This window comes from Corvus kubaryi, unplaced genomic scaffold (assembly GCF_017639235.1).
Source record: "Corvus kubaryi isolate FWS band 111438036 unplaced genomic scaffold, C.kubaryi_AGA036_p1.0 37341, whole genome shotgun sequence".
NCBI classification, from domain to species: domain Eukaryota; kingdom Metazoa; phylum Chordata; class Aves; order Passeriformes; family Corvidae; genus Corvus; species Corvus kubaryi.
This window is the reverse complement of record NW_024581112.1, coordinates 11,317,217-11,339,422: the sequence shown is the minus strand read 5'-3', so window position 1 is coordinate 11,339,422 and position 22,206 is coordinate 11,317,217. Positions and strand designations below refer to the sequence as shown.

General features: G+C 37.1%; 1 protein-coding gene across 1 annotated transcript in view; it reads left to right on the top strand.

The window, feature by feature from the left end:
• The first annotated feature begins 4,230 nt into the window (after nt 1–4,230).
• MAN1A2 (mannosidase alpha class 1A member 2) overlaps nt 4,231–22,206 on the top strand; it is a 106,248-nt gene continuing 88,272 nt past the window's right edge. Inside the window, exons 1-2 of the mRNA XM_042031400.1 lie at nt 4,231–4,512; nt 18,683–18,779. Of these exons, the coding sequence (XP_041887334.1) occupies nt 4,231–4,512; nt 18,683–18,779 (379 nt within the window). The remainder of the gene's footprint in view (nt 4,513–18,682; nt 18,780–22,206) is intronic.

The window sequence follows — 22,206 nt, the reverse complement described above, 5'->3', positions numbered from 1 at the left end:
TACATGCTTGACAGTAGAGAGTAATGCAGCCATCCATACAGGAAGGGTGATCAAGCAAGAACAAAACCCAGCACAACTGCTCCTTTCTTCTAGTTCTTCCTCCTTCAGACTCCAGTCATGTGAGGGGCAATATATGTATCTCCATGACTCTTGTATGCCGTGAACGTATATTCTCCATATACTGAGAGAACATAATGGGATTGTGATATGTGGGGATATTATAAAATTGTGTATGCCAAAAGACTGGAGTAAAGTCTTGCAGTTAATGTGTGAAATTCTTTTTAGGCACTGACTCTCAAACTTTTTTTTTAATTAGTGCCTGTTTTTCTGTTTCACTGTCTCTGAAAGTAGCCTCTGGTTGAAGATCAAGCTTGACCAAAGGGTAAAAGTTCAGAATTTCCACACAGGAGGTTGTTTCTGTATGATAGGCTTACACAAATATTTATGTTCTCTAACAGTTGTCTATCCATCTGCTGAAAATCCAAATGATAATAAACTGTGTGTCGTTTTGGTATAGTGAGCCAGTGGCCTGCTTTTTAGTGGCAAGAACAGTTGCTAGTGGCCTGCTTGCTTTTCTTGATTCTATTCTCATTTTTATTTCTGTTTTTTTTTAAATCTTGAATCTCAGAAAGAAATTTGAAAGCATTTTTAGAGGGTTTTTTATGCAGTTCTTTCTAAAGAGCCTGTTGTGTCACAGCAGATAGGAAAGACTTTTGTTAAAAGTCATTGTCTTGACAAGTGAGGCTTGGTAGCTGTTCAGAAAACTCGCTACTGTGTGCATAATTAAAGCACGTTAAATTCCGGTTGGTGATTCAGGTGTCAAGCGTTATAATTTGTGGTCTTCTCTGAATGATACTTAGGCAGCTCGTGGACACTTAGAGAACTGCATAGACAGCTGCAGTAGTTCATTGCAGTGATTGTTTAAAAAACTTGCACCTGTTTCCAGTTTCAGATTCTAATTATTAGATCTATTTATGGTTCTTCTTGGCAAAAACAGTCTAATCACAGGTTATTTTAATAACATTGCTTGTTTCGAAGTAGCTACTGCTGTAGTTTCATGGTACTTGAGCCTCTCTCAATACTTTTGCATAAGCTTTTGGGATGACTAGAAGAAAGTAACTTTCTGTTAGATAAGGTTTTTAAGATTTACTCAAAATACTTTAAATTTTAAGAGTTTGCTCATGTTGCTTGGAAGCGGGGTGAGATACGGAAATGGTTTGACAAGTTTTGGTATATGTGCTTTTATTGGAATTTTCTCCAATCTTTTTTAGATTTATCCTTCTGAGGTCTCTTCTTTAATTATGAGTATTTTAATATAGTGCTCTCTGCATGTTTAAAAGTGTTGCTCACTCTTTCTTCTGCTGGCCAGGTAGCTTGTTGGTGACTTGAGGGGGTGTCAGCTGCTCACACCTAATCAGTCTTCTCATTCTCTTAACTTTATTCTGTATTTTCACTTAATTCTTGTTGCTTAAGAACTCAGAAGAAACGCGGTGTTGGTATTTAGGGGTGCGATTTTTCTTCCATTAGGGTCGTATACTTGAATATATTTGGTAAAATGTCTTTAGCTGGCTTGTAGAATATGACATACCGTGTAACTCATGCTGTCCATCACTGGTAATTGCACAGAGAGTGTGTCTGCAGAATAAGCTCTTGTACTATCTCTTGTAAACGCCCTCAAATACCTGTTGACCTTTCTCTTCATCTTACTGTTTTCTTATGTTTATCTCAAAATGTCACTTCCCGGAAGAAAGGCTTTGAGCTGAGCATACAGTTAGCATTGGGATTTTTCATCTCTATTGAGTCTGTGTATTTTCTTCTGAGTGACTGAAGGAAAGCTGACTGTGCCATTCAAACTTCCTAATGACTCTAATTGGATTATAGTGCTCTAGAAATCGACAGCTTTTGTATGTTTATACAGTGGTTCCTGCAGTGTAGACAGATGTGAGCTCAAAACTTGTTTTCCAATTTATGGCTGTTTCATGCGGTTTGAATCTAGAAACAGATGAAGTTTGTGGAGTGATGGAACTCTTATTATGGTTGTTTCATGCAGCACCTGGAACGGAAAACTTTTTTTTAAAGGTGAAAGATTAAAGCAAAATCTTCCTGGCACTTCGTCTTGATGGTGTAAAGTTGTGAAGGTGCACAAAGCACATCACCAGTGACTCATTTCAGTGAGTCAGACTCACTGTAACTACTCAAACTTCATTAATTTTTTTCACACCGAGGGATTGTATTTTGGGTCCTGTAAGTTAACCATGGGTTTTACCAAAAACATTTATATTTAGCAACAAAACAATTAGGTTAATGTAAATACACTGTGACCACCTTTTTATTAAGGTCTGGGATACATTGTTACCTCCCCCCCCCCCCCCCCCCATGCAGTTATTTCAAGGATGGTTGATCCTTTGCAAAAAGAATTTCAGTATCTATTAACAAAGTGTTAGTCAATTTAGTCAGAAAGTAAAGCCTGTCACTTGCTTCCAGATAATGAGTTTTGAATATGAGAAATGTACCTGCAAAATACATTATTCCCACACTGAAGTATTTTGATTCTTAACTGTTCAGTAACATTTCAGGTTTCTCATTCTCTGTCAAGCACCTCTTTGGCTCCTGAACAGTGTGCTGTCTCATGGGGAGAACATGACTCTGGGAATGATGTCTTGTTCTGGCGACCTCATTCACATTCTCTCTAGTTGCATCTTACACAGAGCACTCTGCTAGCCTTGGAAAAGCTTTCCAAAACTTCAAATCTTCCAGGTGGTAGAAATTTTTGTCTGCTTTTGATATTGATATTTGAGCATGATATTGCTGCCAAGACAGAGTGTGAGTAGCTTTTGCAGGAATACAAGGAAGTTACTTTCTCATATAAGTGGGTCATAGTAGGAGTAAAAGTTATCTTAAATGGTATTAGTTGTTTTGTCTTTTTAGAATAGTGTTTTGGCACTTTGAAAGTTTTTTCTTTGCTCCTCAGTTAAGGGAGAGAGGCACTGATACCGTTGGACAGTATTAATGAGCTTGGATTTGACAGTCAATTTGAGGATCTCAGTCCTTTGTTTTTTTATTGTTTGGAAGAAATATGGATGTGGTGTGAATCATGTTGAGAAAAGTGGCTGAAGAACTTCAGTTTGAAAGCATTTCCATCAGTGCATCTATTAAAATGTTGCTTTGTATTTCTAGTACTGATATATTGAAGGTAATAATGCTGCTATAATTTATTTAAAATGCAAACCTAATAGCACTTCAGAAAAATGTAAGGGCTAATAAAGTACTCTTCGTGTAACAATGCATTTTTTTTTACCTAGTGCTTGTTTTAAATCCCTACAACTTTTTTTGTCTTACATTAGTCATTGAGCAGCTCTGTATTTTAAAGAAGCTTAAAAAGGTGGTGCTATATGGAGAGTCTGATATGTGTCTTTCTGATGCCTTGAAATATTTTAGGACTGGAATGGGCCATTTTTGTCTGTTCTTAGAATAACCTCTTGTTTACATGAAGCTTTAGAACAGTACTTTTTGTTTTGTGTGCAAATCTTAAAACCTTAACTGATCATTAAAGATCACACTCTAAGATACTGCTTAAAACCAATATGATGTTGATGTTGGTCTTGTTGACAGTGAATTTCAAAATCATGTTTTAATAAAAACTCCTATGCTCCTAAATGGCTTCATAATTAATTCTGTTTTTAGGACTGATGCTTTAAGGACTGTACTGATTGGAACAATGAGTTGTGAATTGAAGGGAAAAGATGTTGTGGTGGGGGTTGTTAATAAACGAAGTGGCTGTGATTTTTTTTTTTTTTTTTTTTTTTTTTTTTTTTTGGTAGTGGTTACTTCAGATCTTGTCAAGTTGTTTATAATTTATTGTGCAGAAAGTGAGGAAGAGCCCTTCTGATTTCTTCAAAAAAATTACTGAATTATTGCTAGATGTGCCTTTGCACATATCTTGTAGTTGAAGTACAGGATGCAGGGCTTTTCCTCTCTAAATTCTTGAGTGGACAAGTAAATGTGCCAAGACAATCTAAAAAATTCCTATTATGAATTTTTCCACAATAATGTTGTGGATGTGTGTGCTGTTCTTTTGGGGTTCATGGCAAAAATAGTGTAGGATTGTGCACTAAGATAAAATCAATAAACTTGTCTGAATCATTAGAATTACTTAGAGAAAGCCAACTTAGGATGTGGCTTCTGTTGAATCTGCAGTTTGTTTGTAAGCAATGTGTTTTTAGTAATGAGATGCTGACTAGCATTTGTGTCTCTAGAGAGGAAGAGGAACGTCTGAGAAATAAGATCCGAGCAGATCATGAAAAGGCTCTGGAAGAGGCTAAGGAGAAATTGAAGAAATCACGGGATGAGATTCAAGCTGAGATTCAGACAGAAAAGAACAAAGTAGTGCAAGAATTGAAAAAGAAAGACAGCAAGCCACTGCCTCCTGTTCCTTTACCAAACCTGATAGGGATAAACAGTGGAGAACCAGCAGACCCAGATATCCGAGAGAAGAGGAACAAAGTCAAAGAGGTAAAGATGACGGTGATATGGTCCTACCTGTTCCTGTGTCTGACAGCAGTTATTTATATGGCATTTAGTTGTTATGATTTATATTAAAAAAGAAAAACAGATCTCCAAATCATTAGTAAAAAATAAACTAAAAGTGCACAGGTATTAATGAGCATCAGCATTATTGCATGGGGGTTTTTTTCTGGTATTGGAGTATTAATATTTCACTGGATAACAACTTAGAAATTATTTTATAAAAATTATTTTAAGGATTTCTTCAGCTTAGTGGTATGGATTCAAAGTGAGTTTGCCATTAACACATGGAATAGTAACAAGAGCCTCTTTAAAGTAGAGCATGACTTTGTCAGTTTCCTTTCAAAGAATGGGATATGTTACTGTGTCATAGGATATTTTTAGATGTTAAAAAATTGGATTGAAAAGATAAGGAAAAAGAAGACCTGCTGCTATTATTTGAAAATGATTAAATTATCACATGCTTTTCAAAATACATTTTAAATGGGTCTAAAAAATTAGTAAATTTAAGTAGATTGAATGTTTTACAGGTAAATGAAGCACACTAAGATGATTTTGATTCTGTGGCAACTTACGCTATGGGAATTGCTGTTTGTGGTCTTACCCTCTCCACTACTGGTTGGCTGTGAGATTCATTGCCCTTTTTTGTCCTGGCCATGCTAATTTCCTATGACTGCTGCCAGACATTCTCTGAGTCTGTACTTCTAACTAGTATGGCAGAAACCTTGTACAGCCTTACTGTTCTTCTTCTTTCCCGCAGTCTGATTTGTTTTATGCCAAAAAATTGGTTTAGCAAAGCAGGAATGGTTCAGGCCAGACATAAACAAGCACAGACTGTTACTAAAGAACATCCAGGACACAGCACTTAGTGTTTACATCAGCTAAATCTACTTTTAAATTGTGATCTGAGTTTAGTTACTTCATAAAACCAAAGAGAAATTAGTCATACACCTGTCCTTGTTATAGGAAGGAGTTATAGCTGAAGTGTGTGCCATTCTGTGGGTATCACCCAAACTGGAATTTTATTTTGAATATTAATGGTGGCTAGATGGAGTCCACTCTTATCAAGTAATGAACAACTGTATTATACGTGCATGATACGGTGTGGAGCTGTATCACTATTTGTAGTAGTTACTCCATATAGAGCCCTGTCACAACCTGAATATCTGAAGTGGCAAATCATTCCCTGGAAGATGTGCCTGTTAGTGATTACTTCAGAAGGACTTTTGCCTGGGAAGTTGTGTCTGGAATATTGGACCTTCTTGACCCTGCTTGGTTAGGGCTGCTTCCCAAAGGACAGCATTGAATCGTGGATTTGAAAAGGCTCTACTGCTTCATTTGTAAACATTCTGAATGAGAATATACAGAGCATTTTACTTTTCTAAAAGTCTCTGTAAGGTGAAGATGAACAGTGAATGGCATGGTTGTCAACACTTCTTAATTTTTACTACCTATTACTGTAGTTAAATACCTTTGAGATGGATTTAATGTGTAGAATAAAATTGAGTTTACCAAGTAGTGCGAAATTACTGAGCACAACTAACAGTGAAGAACTAGCTGAAAGAAATAATCAACCAAAGTGTGGAATTTGGAGGGAGGGTTGAAAATTAGTATTTGCATTTCTGAGGTTGTTTGGTCAGAATGCAGACCAAGAGGAGATGATAAGCTCTAGGTTAGTATAGAATAGCAATTTTTTTGGTGTCATGAAAAAGTAGTAAAATTTGGACCATTCTTGCTGATGTAAACCTGAAGGTGTTAGCAAATTGTATGGAATTCAGGGTAGTTTGTGAGTAAGAATCACCAGGTGGTGATCCTTAGCTGCAGTTGCCACACACCTTGTGCTGTGAAAGTCTTACTCCTTTTTTTGGTGATCAGCCTACGTGTGAGTCACACTGACAAGCTGTTTTTCTATTGCATAACTTGTTGATGACTACTTTTATGGTTTCTGAAGTGTAACTTTTCATTACCAGACCAAAGGTTTTTGTGAGACCATGTTTTAAGTGGGTAAGTCCTTCAGCTAGGATAATAATGCCTTTGTCTTGAGCAGTTTTCAGTTGTGTGACCACTGTGCTTGAGCGGCCCAGGATCAAAGGAGCATGACTAAAAATTCTTTGTTATGTGAATTGCCTTCATTGACTCAGTCACTTTAGTACTGTAGCTACCAGGTGATCTCCAGAATTTTTAGTTTTTGTTTCAAGCAGGGCAGCAGATTGTCACTTCTACAGCTGGATGTGTGAAGGCATAGAAGACCAGGGTGGGAGATCTGCCCGGGAGGGAAAATGGACAAATGGTAATGCTGAGGAACAATTGTTGGAACAATGTGGCTGAGATAAAATGTATATTAACAGTGTCAAATGAATAATATTTTGCCTGAAACCTGTTTTTGACAGCATCAGATATTTCAGAGAGATCTGCAGCGATTTCAGAGATGTGAAGTGCATTCTGAAATATGTTCATCACTGAGGTCCTCCCTCACTGTTTTATGTAACTGGTATAGACTAATACAAATAGTCTTTGTAGATGGAGACTCAGCAGAAAAAAAGAACAAGTTCCAGGAGACAATATTGCTAATGTAGGTCCACAACTAATATATATATATATACATATATATATATATATATAGCTATCTATATCTATCTATATGTAAAATATAATTTTTGACATGCAAGATACTATGATTGCCTGGACTGAGACCCGAAAAATAGCCCAGGGAAGCTCCTGCCTCTTTGGAGGCTGCATATCTGGCCACAGAATTCCAGGTGATTTGACCTGCTTTGGTTTACTGTGAATTGTCCTGATACATATTTGAGGAACTTGACTCTCCGAGAACAGCTTTAGACTGTTCAATTTCACAAAATGAACGATGTTATACAGCCTATTTCACCTCCTATCAAATGGTGAAAAACTGGATAGGATTGGGTGGAATGATGGGGACTATTTGTAACACACACAAGTCTTTACATTTGGGAGAAAGGCTGGAAAATTTTCAAATGAGGATCCAGTTTCTTTTATTTTTACAGAAAATATATTACTAGTTTTTCTTTCCAGATAGCAATTTGAAGAAGTCTGGTTTTTTAACATCTCTGTATAAGAAGTGGTTTGGCAGTACTTTAATATTTTAAAAAAGCATAATTTGATTTTAGAAAAAAAAGCATATAAAGCTAAAAAAAAATTGTGTAATGCTCTTAAGAGAGCTTTGTAAAAAATTTGAAAGCTTTATATAATAGGAATGTTTGCTGAGCACAGAGAGGGAGGCTTCTTAAGGTCGTGGAATACAACTGGGAGCAGAATCTGCATCTTACTGGTTTTGTTTTTGTGTGTCTTTTGCTTCTGATAATTATATTTAGTGTTACATTGTGTTCTCATGTTTAATTTACAAAATTGTATAATCTGTCTATATTCTAAGAAGCTATTAATTCAGTTATTTCAATAAGGAGCATTTATGAGTTGGCTGATTATTTTAGATGCACGGTGACAACTCTGAAAAGTAAAGGTTTTCCACTTGCTTACCATACATGCTTTATAGCACTTCTCTGGCATATTAGCTTGCTGTTCAGGCTTTTGAAAGATGCTGTGGTGTTTAATTAACTGGTATTTTAAGAGCAAACACATCTGAAAATTCTTCTTGCTGCTACGCTTTAGCTTTGTATTCATATTTTGGCTTTTTGTACTATATGAAAGAAAAATATTGAAAATAGAAAGTTTTTTTTTTTTTTTAAGATCTTAAGTGCAACCTGTATAATTTTATAGAAAGGCTTTAAGATGTATCTTTTCATTGTGGTTAATGCAAAGAAATCAAGAACAAATTCTGTCTTTTGGAAGTTGTTGGCTTCCTTTCCAAGTTAAATTAGATATAAATTGCTTGAGCACTTGGAATTTTTGGCAATTAATTTCCATTATTGTATTCTTTAGATGGTGTTCAGAATATTTTTTCTTCCTTTCAGTTTAAATGTAATCATTACATAGTGGTCTGTGGTCTATAGTGAGTTTTATTTCCCTGAGAAGGTAGATTTTACCCAGTCAAATAAGGAAAATCTTGTAATTCTTTTCACTCTATTCAGGGTTCAGGTTTTCTTTTAATATCAGCCTGTCACAGTATTATTTTACTGCCAGCATTCATTTAGGATACTTGTTAAAATAGCGTATTTCACCCAACAATGGTTCTAATCCTATGCCGGTGATCCTTCCTCTCTACTCAGCACTGGTGAGGCCACACCTGGAGTCCTTTTTGTTCAGTTTTGGGCTCACCAGTATGAGAGAGACACGAGCACGTTGGAGAGGGTCCAGGGAGGGACCACAAAGATGCTTAAGGGGCTGGAGCATCTCTCATCTGAGCAAAGGATGAGGCAGCTGGGCTGGACGAGAGAGGGAATCTTAGAAAATACCTGAAGGGAGGATGCAAGGAAGACAGAGCCAGGCTCTTTTCAGTGTTTCCCAGTGGCAGGCACAAAGGCAGCAGACACAAACTGAGACACAAGAAGCTCCATCTGAACATCATAAAACATTGTTTACTGTGAGGGTGACCAAGCACTGGAGCTCACTGCCCACAGAGATTGTGGATTCTACCTCCTTGGAAATACTCATAAAATGACTGGTAATGGACCTGGAGAGCTTGTTCCAAATTACCCTGCTTGAGTGGGACCAGATAACCTCCAGAGGTCCCTTCCAACCTCAACCATTTTGTGGTAGGATGATGTTTGTTGACTAAGCCTGTCAGCTGGAAGACAGCTTCTCTAGAATGTTACGAGTGCACATGGTAAACTTAACAGCGAAGTAATAATGCTGTGGGTTTCAGATAGACTGGGAAATCTGAGTTCTCTGGAGCTTTTGTTCTATTACTTGTTCTGTATTTGTTGTGATATGCAGTTGTGTAATTACACAGTGCTAATTGTAAATACACACTTTAAAAATAGAGCTCAAAGGAGGTGTGGTGTCCACACAGGTAAGGGTAGAGTTATGAAGTGACTGAAGCTGCTGGCTGTACCATACTTGCTTGTGCAGTTTAAAAGCTCTTACGTTTAATGGGATGGGATAGCAAGGTGATATCTTTCTGATAAGCTGTTCTCAACACAGCAAAATTCTGGTTCTGTTCCTGTGTGTCACAGCTTTCTGGTAAAAAAAAAAAAAAGGGTGGAGGAAGACATTTAAGCAAAAGTTGTTGTGAAATGGACATCCAGGAAGTATAGGTCCCAGAGTTAAAGGTCATGGAGTCATAGAATAGTTTGGGTTGGAAGGGACCTTTAAAGGTCATCTAGTTCAACTTGAAGTTCATTTGTGGCGTATGACACCCGCAGAAAGAATTACTGTTAAGTTTGGATGCTTTACACAAGTGAGGAACAAGTCTGTCTGGGAAGCTGGGGTTGTTCTGACTTGAGTTCTTTTGCCAGTGAACTTCCTTCAGCAGAACTTTCCATTTATCCTCTTTTAAAATTAGACTTGTAATATATTGCCTCTTTGAAGGGAAGGTAGGAAGTTAATTTATTGAATATTAGTGGAGGCAATGCCAGAAATACTTACAGATACGTGCCAAGAAGAAAAGTGATTAAAATGTATTTTCATCGTCTTCTCTGGATGATACTCAAGAGGCTGCTAACACTGTTGAAAAGTAACAGACTGTGAGATAAGCAGCAAAACTAATGGTTTCCTATGGATTTTTAACCTACATCCCCTTATACCACCCTCTGCTCATCATGCACTTGTTGCTGTGAATATCCTCTTACCTTTCCTGCTTGACTGCATGAATTTCAGTGTGTTCCGTGCCTTCTTTAGAGCTACTGGTGTGCTAAATGCTGCCTCCTGAATGAAAAAAGGGCTGAATTATAACTGCCTTTGTCTCAGTCAGGATACTAATTTCTGTCTGTCTGCCTTATTTGGCCACAGATACTTTTTCTTTTCCTCAACACAAGAAGTAGAGTATCCGGTTCCTCCAGCTCTTTAAAATCAAGTGTGAAATTAGAGAATGGATTAAAAGGCTACTGCAAATGTATGTGTCAAATGATGGGTGTACAGACAGCAAGGTTGCATAAGCCTCATTCTTTTAAGAAATTGGGCTAAAAATAGTAAGTAAGTGTCCTTTTACCTGAGTTCTATTTTGTGTGCTTATTGAGAAAAGAGCTGTGTAGAAGAAAGAATTACTTAATTGTCCAGAGATCTTTCCATGCTGCCTAACTTCTCTTTTCATAGTTACTATTCATACAACTTTCAATGCTAATCTCATTTATTTTTCTAATTGCAGTGTTTCTGATCCAGCCAAATAGGCTGCCTTCTGTGACTGGGAGACCTTTTTTCAATATCTGAAACCTATTTAGAAAAATCCCATTATTGCTGGCACTTTACAGTCTTTGTTTTCTTGGTCAAACTTGCTTGGACTTCTAGTTGGTTGTGAGATCAGTTTTTAGTAATCCATGTTTATCAAAGGTTTTGCATTGTGTTTTGTAGCTCACTGCTCCTGACTTACATTCCTTCAGTTACATCCTGAAACTGAAGGATGTGTTATGACCCAGCTTTTTCAGTATTTAAGATAACACTCCCTGCAGCGTGAATGTTTGTATAAAATCTATACACATTTTATATGTAAGTGTGTGCATATAAAAATCTCTTTGTATCTCTATATGTGTATACACACAGGTTGTTTATTAGCTGGTTTTGTATGCACACTGTTTGGATTCTCTGTGTTCTGGGTTCTCTGATGTAATTTGACAAGTTGAGAACAGGTAAATTGGCTTTCAGTTAGTTTCGCTATGCTCTTCTAAAACTTGTCTTAATTTTACTGAATTAGTGAAATCTGTAAATTATGGATAAAATCTTTTGATTGAGCCTGTTGGTAAACTAATTTTCCATTTATATATTAAAATGGATATTGTGCAATTAGCCCTTTGGCCAATGCAGGCATGTTAGGAGTGGCCCTGAAAAAGTTGTGTCCCAGCTTGTTGGAATGGTTGTATAAAGAACTCATTTTCCAATTGTAAATCAATCATTTATGTTTGTGAGAAGCTTTGCAGCTTGGTGCATTTATTTTGCTGGAATTGCAGAATGGAAATAAAGCTCCTAGTGTGGTGCTTCATGTGCAATATTTCAGTTGCACATCCTGGATATGCGGATTTGATTTGTAACTTAAAATGTGCTACTCATGAAGAATGCAAGTTTTTGTTTGAGGGTATTTTAAAAATGAATCAATTTAGTCAAGTTGTAGAAATTATAGAATTCTCCAGCGCTCATGCAGTGTTGGAAGCCTGTTAAAAATTCAGGAAGGTGTTCATTATTAAAGATGTCTTTTTTCTAGACCATTGTGAGAAGAACCTGTCTTTCAACAATGAATTAGCACATTTGCAGTATTTAAAACTCATAAATGCAAATTAAAATCAAAGAAATAAGGATGTATTTCACTTTCCTGATATTATCAGCCAAACAAAAATGAGCAAAACTCCAGGTAAATTTCTTGTCTACAAAACTGGGTAAATCAAAAGGCTCCATAAAATTTAATTGACCTTACCGCTTTTTCTTTTTTTCTAAATTTTGTATTTTATGTGCCATTTATTCCTGTAAAACAGAAATGCTGGTAGCAAAAAATCATGAATTATGGCTAGATTGAAGAGATCTCTATTTTAAATTATACCTGATCTATTATACAAGTGACAATAGGTGTGTTTCCAGCTATGGAGACTTTGACTGGAAAGCCAGAGCATCCTGTTATGTTCTTGTTAGTCATCTTTATATAATTTCTCCTGTAGTCCCCTCTGTGTTTGCTGGAGCAACTCCATAGAATATATGCCAGTGTGTTCTTAACATGCACTTTTCCTGATGGTGTTAGCTCTCAAGTATTGATATTAATGATGTCATTGATACGCCATGTGAGCTACTGGTAGTTGAATGAGTAACCTCTCACGGTGCATTCCATTAAGACAGAGACCACCTGCATACAATACTGAACTACCTGAAACTCCCTACAGTTCACTCAGTTAGTTTGCTCTGAGATCTGGATTCCTGGTTTGCATCGCTGGCGTCTATTCTTATTTTCTGCTTTGTTACCAGAGGACTAGTGGCTATCAAGGCATCAGTTTTTGAAAGGGCTTCAAGGGGAAACCAAAGCACTGCAGAATCCTGTGCCTGCTGAATGAACTGCACATTAACAGAAGCCACAACAGGGAATAGAATCACTGAGCATACAGATACGTAAGATGTCCTGCTCTATTTTTATTGATACCGTGGTGCACAAAGCTCTAGACAATCCCCCAAAGAGTCAAAAACATGTGAACAAGAGATGGTTGGGTACATAATTTTTCAAAAAATATTTGGCAATGTTCACTGCTAGTAGGTGTTGAACTAAGTAGCCATGGCATGGAGGATAGTTTCTATGTTTGTCTGGAGAAATTGGTTAGAAGGCAAGAAATTGAGAATACAGATAAACAGTGCTGGAGGCCACAGAGGACATGTGCTGGGGATCCATGCTCTAAATTACACAAATGAATTATTTAGAGTTTGAAAATGAATGAGTAGTGGTATGACACCTTTACTGCCAACATGAAGAATTGCAGAAAAACCTTATGTGGCTGAGTGATTATCTCCATTTTTATTTCTCAGCTAAATGTAAAATGATGCATATTGGGGCTGGAGATGGAGAGATTCCAAATTCATCCTAAGTATGGAAAGCTGTGAGGTGACTTAGTACACTTGAGAATGAGAAATTGTCTTTTTTATAGTTCTTGGAAATGTCACTGTGTAGTGCTCAACAGCAGACAGTGAGCAGATATTCAGTATTTCAGAGAAGAGAACAGATAGCCTATGAAGTTCAGGTGCCTGTGCATCTTGCAAGCTTCATGTAGTTATTGCCTTTCAGTTTCAAAAAGGATAGGGTAAAACTGGCAGAGATGCAGGGATAAACTGATGAAGATGCTTAGACTGATGCCTGAAAGAACAGGACTGGAAGAAAGGAACTGTAGGAACTTCTTTCTGCTGGCTGATGTGCAGTTGTGATTGTTTGCAAAGATCATCCGAGGGGCTCTACTTTTCTAAACAACACACCACCAGAGAGCACCATTCAGTCCTGTTAACACCATATTCTCTTGAAACCATGAGGATGCACAAGGTCAAAAATACCTGTTCTTCATCTTGGATTAAAAATATTTCGCTTTCTTGAACATTTTTGAGCAGTCAAAACTCTGCTGCAAGCTCTCCAAATTTAGCCTCTTTACATCAACTGTTTCAGTTCTCACCAATCTGAAGGATTTTCCTATGTAATTTCATCAGGCATCTAAGACTTCAAGTATTTAGTGCCAACAAAAAGAGTTTTCCACTTTGCATCCATTTGATTTGCATCCATTTGGTTTTGTTTTAGTAATGGATTTGTTACCAGATTTGACATTAAAGAAAACCCAATATTCTGTGTGTGTTAGGAACATATTCCAAACAGACTCTTTTGGTGACAGTGTTCAAAAATGCATGACAGAGGCATGAACTGATGCCTGAAATAATTTCTCTTGAGACAGAGCTTCCAGAAAAACGAAAAAAGTATGAGTTTTCTAAGTTTCATCAAAAATCTGAGTATACAAGGAAAAGATAATTTCTAAAATTAATGTCCAAAAAGTATTCTTTGCAGACAGTAGGAAAATGGTCATTAGTTTTTAATCTGCCAATTGAGCAGTAATTTTGTCTATCAAGTCCTTGGTTAATTTTAAAACAGAGTTTGAAGGTGGTTTATATAAATCTCTCAAAATTGTACCCTTAAGCAGAATACATTGCTTTGAAAACAAAACCTGTTTGCTGTCTGTTATGCAAGTTCCTGATGGAATCGCAGGAACCAGTAAATACTGCAATTTGCCAGTAAATTGGTTCTTTTATTTTCTCAGGTCTCCTACTTTCCGTTTGCTAGTTGCCTGTCGTTTTTTTTAAGACTGGAAAGGGTTTTTTTAACCAGTCCTTGATTTGAATTACTGTTTCTGACATACTGCTGTAGTGGTAGAACTTTCTTACAAGTCTCTTTTCAATCACTGTAACCTCCTTTTATTGTTTGTCAAAAGACATCATTGCCACTCTGTCTTTATAAAAATCTGATTTCCCAGAGACTGTAGAGGATTAGATCCCATGAGCACGTTCTAAAGTCAGTAAAACCAACTGGATAATGGTGTACCTACAAAAACAGTTTCATTTGTCATGCCCTGCTTTTTGCCTTTCTGTCTGTCTTGCAGCAGAGTCCAAATCAGTCTTTTTGTAGAATTATCAAGTTGTGTGTGCAGCAGCATCTTGCTGGTTATTTGCATTGCATTCCATAATAAACATTTTCAAAATTAGTATGCAGCAGACTGATACCCTATGAATGATTTTGCTTTCAAAAGCAAAATCTGTCATTAATGGTGTCAGTAAAGAGTCCATTGCCAAAACTGCTCGTTCTCTGGGAGACAGATTGCAAGATTCTATATATGATATGCTATTGAGCTCCAAGCATTTCCTGTGACAAACTGCTATCAGGTATGGAAATTTCAGCTATGGAAATGTGTGTCTTGTGTTTTTCACCGTTATTGATCCACGTTATTTTCATTCTACTCAGCTTGAGGTGCCTCTCTGAGTTCTTTAGGGGTTGGGTACATTTTTTTGCAAATAGTTTTACATTCTTTCTACTATCCCTAGTGCTGATGTCCCAGTCAGTGTCTGAGACTTTCCAAGAAAAGCCTATGTATTCCTGCAGCTATTCTTCAGCATTTCCAACTTTCAGTACTCAAACCTAGTGTACCTATAGAAATCAGTTTGTTTTCCAATCAGGAGTTCATGTTGCTTGTACTTCCTGAGCCAAAATGCCAACCTAAGGTAAAACTTGTAGCTGTCAGAGTCGTCTGTCTTCTCATGTCTCTCCAAAGCTTTTGTGTGCACAGCTGCTCCTGATAATATAGATGTTCTGTCTATAGTATAACATGCTACCTGTTCTGGCAGTAACAGCAATCTCCATGTTGTTACAAGATCTCTTGGTATATCATCCTTACAAAACTTAATACCGTATACAAGAGCTGTGGGGCTTCTCACTTGCATGTAATGTGCAGTTCTCTGCTAACATGATATTGTGAAATCTCCTTGCTTTGTGGTGGGGGAAAGCAGTGAATTGTGTGCCAAGTAATGGTCAGCATTCATCTGGAAAAAATCAGTTGGCTACTTAGTGTAATAAAGTCAAAGGATTCTCGAGGACTTAAAACACCATATTCTTAGTGTTTGGGGGAGGCAGAGGGGCAGGACAGATGTTTGTGGTTACCAAAGTAGCTCAGTCTCCTCAAAATACGATTTCGTATCTCAGTCTCAGTTGATGCAGTCAGCTATGTCTTAGTCTCTCGTGTTCAAGAGACTTTCAGGTCTCAGTAGTGTATTCTTATGTTAATTCTGTGTTAGTTCTTGCATCTAGTGAAACGTACTCCTTTGCAGTTTCTATCTTAATAAAATTTTATCTTAGGATAAATTATATCTATAAAAACATCTTGTGTTGTATGTATTCTGTTTTAGCCCTTTGTAATTTGCATACTTTTTGGGGTTTCTTCAGAACTAAATATTCTGTAATAAAATATGTACCTTCCCCCTGGAAGCACAGCAAGTTAGGATAGTTAAATATTCCACAAGTAACATTTTGCTGTGAGGAAACTAGTTGTTCTTCTCCTGGACTTAGCTAGTTCTGATCTGTTCTGGTATTTGCCTATACCATCAGATTTTTACAAAGCTAAAATGGCAATGGTTACTTGATTCTCCTTCATGAATATTTATTTGGGGCATCCAAAGATCTCAGAAGCCCTGTCTCCCTTGCGTGCAAGCCAGTTGGTTGGATCTGCCATGTCATGGTCATGTTGCTGTTTAGTCATCTATCTGTTTTCAAACAGAGAAAGTGGACTGGTCAGTCTTTAGTTTCATCCTCTAGTACTTTCTAAACCTTTAAGTCTGTCTTCCCAAGTAGAGTTCTTAGGGCTGGCAAGCTGCAGGTTAGAGCAACACCCTTCACAGAAGCCTTGACTGTCCCCTGTCCTGAAGTCTACCCTGACTGCATAAAGCCTTAAGTAGCCCAGTCTGATCCCGTAAGGGATCATGGTTTGACCAGGAGGTTGAACAGGAGAGGCATCCTGAGGTTCCTTCCCATCTGAATGATACTATGATTCTCGATTTTATGATATTAACATATTGAACAATTTTGTATAGAAATTTATAGGTTTGTTCTGGATAACGTTAGTGAGAGCTCTCGGAGGAACTTCTGTGCTTACTGCCTGTGAGCAGGTTTTTATTAGGTTTGTCATGCTGCAGTTTTGTTACCTGTCCAGAGAGGATCCCTTTACCCGAGTCATCTTGATGTTCCAATAGCTATGAATTGGCCATTTTGATAAGTGCCATGTAAACACTAAGGAGTTTGTGAATGCTAGGGAAGTGGCTTTTCTCTCCTTAAAATATTCGCATCCACTTTTTCTTACACTGCTTGTTCATGACACTAAAAAATATTCTAGAGTATTATGACCTAATCAGGTGTCAAAATTAGTGCAAATACTAAAAGCAACATGTGAGCTGACTTTGAATGACAAGCAGTAGGAGTGGGACTGTGGCATCTTGAGAGGGACAGCTGTGCTTAGGTTGATGCCAGTTTAACACAGAAGTGCTCCCCAGCTTCTTGGGCCAGTGTGGGGTTCAGATTTATTGTCTAGGCATGAGTTAACTGAGCTGTGGGAAATTTGGAGGGAGTTTACATTTAAAGGAATTACAGCTTTGTAGTTTGGACAGGGATCTCTTGATGGTTGTAGGGAGAACAGAGACTTTGTTTTCCATGTCTCAGCAGGCAGTTTAGCTGCAGTTTGAAAGATTTGGGATTCTTGGATGCTGACTTCCACTAAATCTTGAATTTGCTAGGAGGAAGGACCTGAGAGGTGGTAAGAGGAGAGATGTGAGGTAGTGCTGGTAAGGCAGCTGGCTGCACCTCATTTTTTAGCCGGCATCTGCTTGTTCCCTCACATTTTCTGTGAGTATGGTGACTCTCTGATTAAAATAAGAAAATTACAGTCATATAAATCATAGAGAAAACTGATTGCCTTGCCTCAGTTCCTTAAAGGGTTAGTATTTTTCTGTTAGATACATTCACATAGTTTTTCCTTTTAGAAAGCATTTCTAAATTTGTGGAAATCATGGTTTTAAAATCCTATACATTTTCTTGGGGATTTTGTTTATATTAACACTATTTTAATACCATTTTTAAAATGAGATATAAAAATAAAATATGTATAATGTTGTGGATACAGACACATGGCTGTTCTAAAGGTTTTTCCCTACTGTTCTTGTGTCTGGTGCAGTCAGTGTCTTTTGATATCCAATTTCTTCCTATTACTTGCACATCTGTTTAGGTACTAATAATATTTATTTCTTTAAAACTGCATTCACTTTGCAATTTGGCGGCTGCTGAATTTCCAACAAGGAAGGAGTTTGAAGAGTTTTAGCAAGTCCATAAAAGCTTTCTCAGTGGCTGAGGTGCACAACTAGTCAGCAAGACGTTTTGGGTTTTGAGACGTAATTTTCTTACTAGGTGGTGGAAATATCTATTAAAAAGCTAAATGTTCTGTGTAGTAAATATTAATGACATTACACTGCTTTGTTCACTATGCTTTCTAAAAAAGCTTTTGGCATTTCTTTTGGTAGAGGCTATATGACAGTACTTCTTTGTCAAGTAGGTGTTGCTAATGAGAAATTTATTATGCCTTTTGCAAAATTGTTTAGTCCTACTTGGATGTACCAGTGTAAATAAATCCTTTTTATGCTTCAAGTATCGGTAGATATGTTTTTCTTTCAGTTAGCATCTTAAGACATTAGCCAGTGTTTTACAGCAATTCCTTACACTTAAATGTATTCCTTATGCTTACATTCTTAAATGTCTGTGCATCTCTTAAGGGAAAAGAAAGAACAGGAAAACGACCTAATGCAGAGCATTAGGCTCCATAGCTCAAGTCAAATAGACTTGAAATTTTTTCCACATTTATTCATGCTATAAAATCTGATTTCTGTAAAAGACTGAAGCAGTGACAAAGTAATTAGTCAGTATGCTGGAATGCCTGTGAAAGATGAAGTCTCAAATAAGGAATAAAATATTGTATTCATAGAGAGTAGTTTTGAGAGTAGTTTTATGATGTAATCAAATCCTATTTTTTTTCCTGTTTCTTAGATGATGAAGCATGCCTGGGACAATTATAGGCAATATGGATGGGGACATAATGAGCTCAAACCAATTGCCCGGAAAGGACATTCCACCAACATATTTGGTAGGCTATATTTTCTGATTTGTTTGTGATTTTCTTTTTTTTTTTTAATATTTCTGTCCATGGGTCTTCTCTGAAAGTCTACCCAAACTTTCTGGCAAACTCTCTTTTAATAAAAATCTTTTGACGTGTGAGTGACAGAAATTTATTATTTCAGTGGTATTTCATTGAATTCCTTTGTTAATCTATCTTTTTGGGGGCAATACATTCTTACTTTTGCAAAGGCTAGGCTGTGTCTATGTCCACTGATGCTTTGTGTGTATATGTAAAAATAAAAGTCCTAATGCAATGATGGTTATTTTTTGGGTATATTTTGAGATGCAATGAATATACATGTGTTTATTGTGTTTTATTTATTTTTTTTTTTAAACCCAGCTCATCTTGTCTAGATCTTTGTGTTTAATTCTATGAGAATCATGGAACAGTTTGAGTTGGAGGGAACCTTTTAAAGATGAACTAGTCCAGCTTCCCTGCCATGGGCTGGGACACCTTCAGCTAGACCAGGCTGCTCAGAGCCTCATCCAGCCTCGTGTTGAACACTGCCAGGGATGGGGCATCCACAGCTTCTCTGGGCAACCTGTGCCAGTGCCTCACCAATGGTACTTAGCACAGTGCAAGGAGAGAGTGTGAGCTGAAGGGAAGACTGGAGCAAGAGGCTTCTTTTGTGACAGGACATTCCTTAGATACCAGGACAGCATTGTGTAGTAGTTTTCTTAGATACTTTGTTGTCGTGTACACTGGTACTGCCTTGATTTTCACTAGGAAAATCTCTTCTGAAGCTTACTGTGATTTAGTTTTATGTTATGACTAGTTGATGGCTTCCCTTTATATTTTTTCCAGCTGATGAAATTGGATTTGACAGTGAAAAATCTTTAATATTCACCTGTATGATCATGAAGTCTTTCCTGTTGAAATTACTTGCAATTCTGTTGCTTAATTTGTCATGTATAATTTTAGATTAGCCTTGGTTTGTAACCCAGACTCTATGAAGTATTTTTCTTCATATGGCAGGAAAAAATTTTTATAATGTTTGTTTTTAGTGCGACTGACATGATATTTTGAAGCAGTTATGAATTATAATTTCACTGTAGTCTTTTCTTTCCATTCCTCCTCTGCTTGCTTCTAACATGTCTGCTAAAGAGTCTGGAGGATTTCTGCTTTTTTTCCTTGGAATTATTATTCTTTGGAATGCTTATTTTTTTAAAATTTGGCATTGCTTTCTGAAAGAAATTGCAGGCTTTGTCCACACTAAAGTTTCTGCTCCTCTTGTTCCAGCTTACTCTAGCAGCCAATGCCCTACATGTTTGTCCTTTTAAAATCCAGATGCTATTTTGTGCCATTTAGTTTTTAGCCAAATCATGTCATGATTGCTCTATTCAAGGCTGTTTCATATGAAAAACTTCTCTGAAACACAATCTTCAGCATATATCAAGTCTAAAATAGAATCAGCTATTGTTCATTTGGTGGATGCTTGATGGGGGGTTGTGTGTGGAAATTGGTCTTTGTACCAAGGACTGTCTAGGCTGTATTGTTATTCCTAGCTCTTTACCAATGTCTATTACCCCTAGTGACACGATTCCCAGCAGTATTTGCCTTTATAGAAGGTTTGCTTAATTTTTTTTTGAAACCTCATGCTAGTTTTAATAAAAAGATGGTCAGCAAATTCTGTTTTCATTATTCATCTCAAAGATGATTTGATCCAAACTATTTTCAGCCATTACTGCAATCTACTGTGCTCCCATTTCAATTCCTAGCACGTCGCTGAGATCCTGCAAGGAGATGGTGTCGCTGGTTGAACGGCAACCCTTTGCGTGAATCTTTGGGAAATCAGGTTTGCTGATAACTCCCAAGTGAGGTTAAACATGACTCAATTTAGAAGACAAATAAGTCATTAGTCTTCCCTGTTGGACTTCACTTTTGTCTAAAGCAGTGGATAGCTATATCTATGCCAAGGAGAACACCAGGGTTTCTAACATTCCAAGATCTAGCAGGGTTCAGTCTGGGGTTAGAGAAGGGGAGAGAAGGTGGCCTGCTCTGCTCTTATAAATCTTAGTTTTAAGTAATTAAAAAAATAAAGAAGGATAAACGTTATAAACTTTAAAGCAAGATGCTCTGTGCCTCACTGAAGCATGCCAGCAAGAATGTTTATGGGTCCCCTCAATTACTAGTTTGACTTTTATGACAAAACATGCTAGGGTTGCTTTAATTGGCCTGCAGCAAGAAACTCTTGCCAGTCTTTTTGAGATGTCTGACTGTAAATTGTAAAGGAGAGTCTGCTAAAAATACTGTCTTTCAAACTGTGTAGTCAGGCAGTATCTTGAATAGTACGTCTTAAACGGCTGGGTCACAGCATCAGTAGTATGGCACTGCTTTGGGAAAGTATCACTGGGAATGGATGAGCTTTTAAAGATATTTACATTTAGATGATATACGAAACAAACCTTTATAGCTTCTCTGTTGGTGAAATGGGGTGATAACTGCTTTTGAAAAGGCTGGCATTTATTCCTACCCTGTAAGATGAAATATAAAAGTCAAGGAGAAAGTGCAGCAGAAAGGTGTAAATTTTCTTTCCAGTTTAAATTTTTATTTGCAGCTCTGCTGAAGGTTGTAGCAGCTAAGCTAAAAAAAAAAAAAGAAAGCTGACCTTTTTTGTTGGACTGCTTAAATTGGTGAAAAAAATTTATGGCAGCCGCAGGGTGTTGTTGCAGAGGGAGTTTGTGTGGGATCTGGATCAAGTTCTCATCACAAAGGGAGAAGAGAAAAGGCTGATTGAAAATGATGCACGTAAGATAATGAGCAAGCACAACAAACACTGAGCTTGCTTCAGAAGGGTTTCTGAGTTTAGCACAAACCAGAGTAGTTGACGATATTGTCAGATTCTCTTCCTGTAATGAAATCTGCCTGGATTTGCTTTTGAGGATGAGAGTAACCATCTGAAAGATGCTGTTTGAAGATGGTTTGTCCCTGCACTTGTTTGATGACCTGTAGGTGAACATATCCTGAAAACACAATTAAAATTATTCAGTCCAGATATGCTTCAGAGTTTGAAACTATTATGTGTTTGTGATATCTTTTGCTCCAGTATCATATGAACTAATTACTGTGGTATAAGCTGTAAGGATACTTTCTTGTGAGTTAGATTGAGTAGTTAGTACTAGTTGGGTTGCATCAGTCTTCAATCTCTGTTTTTCTAAAACAATGTTTATTTGAGAACCTGGATTACTTTAAGGAAAAATATAAAGAAAAGAGGCAATCCGGAACATTGTCCTCAGCAAAACTAGAAATCATGGGCTGTCATGTAATCTGATACTTTCTGAAATAAGAGTTCTGAAATTTGTGGTGTGTTTTATTTTGTTGTTTTGGGGTTGTTTTTTGGTTTGTTTTGCTAATTTTAACTATCTAAAAATAAAGTGAAGATGTGCGGATTGTC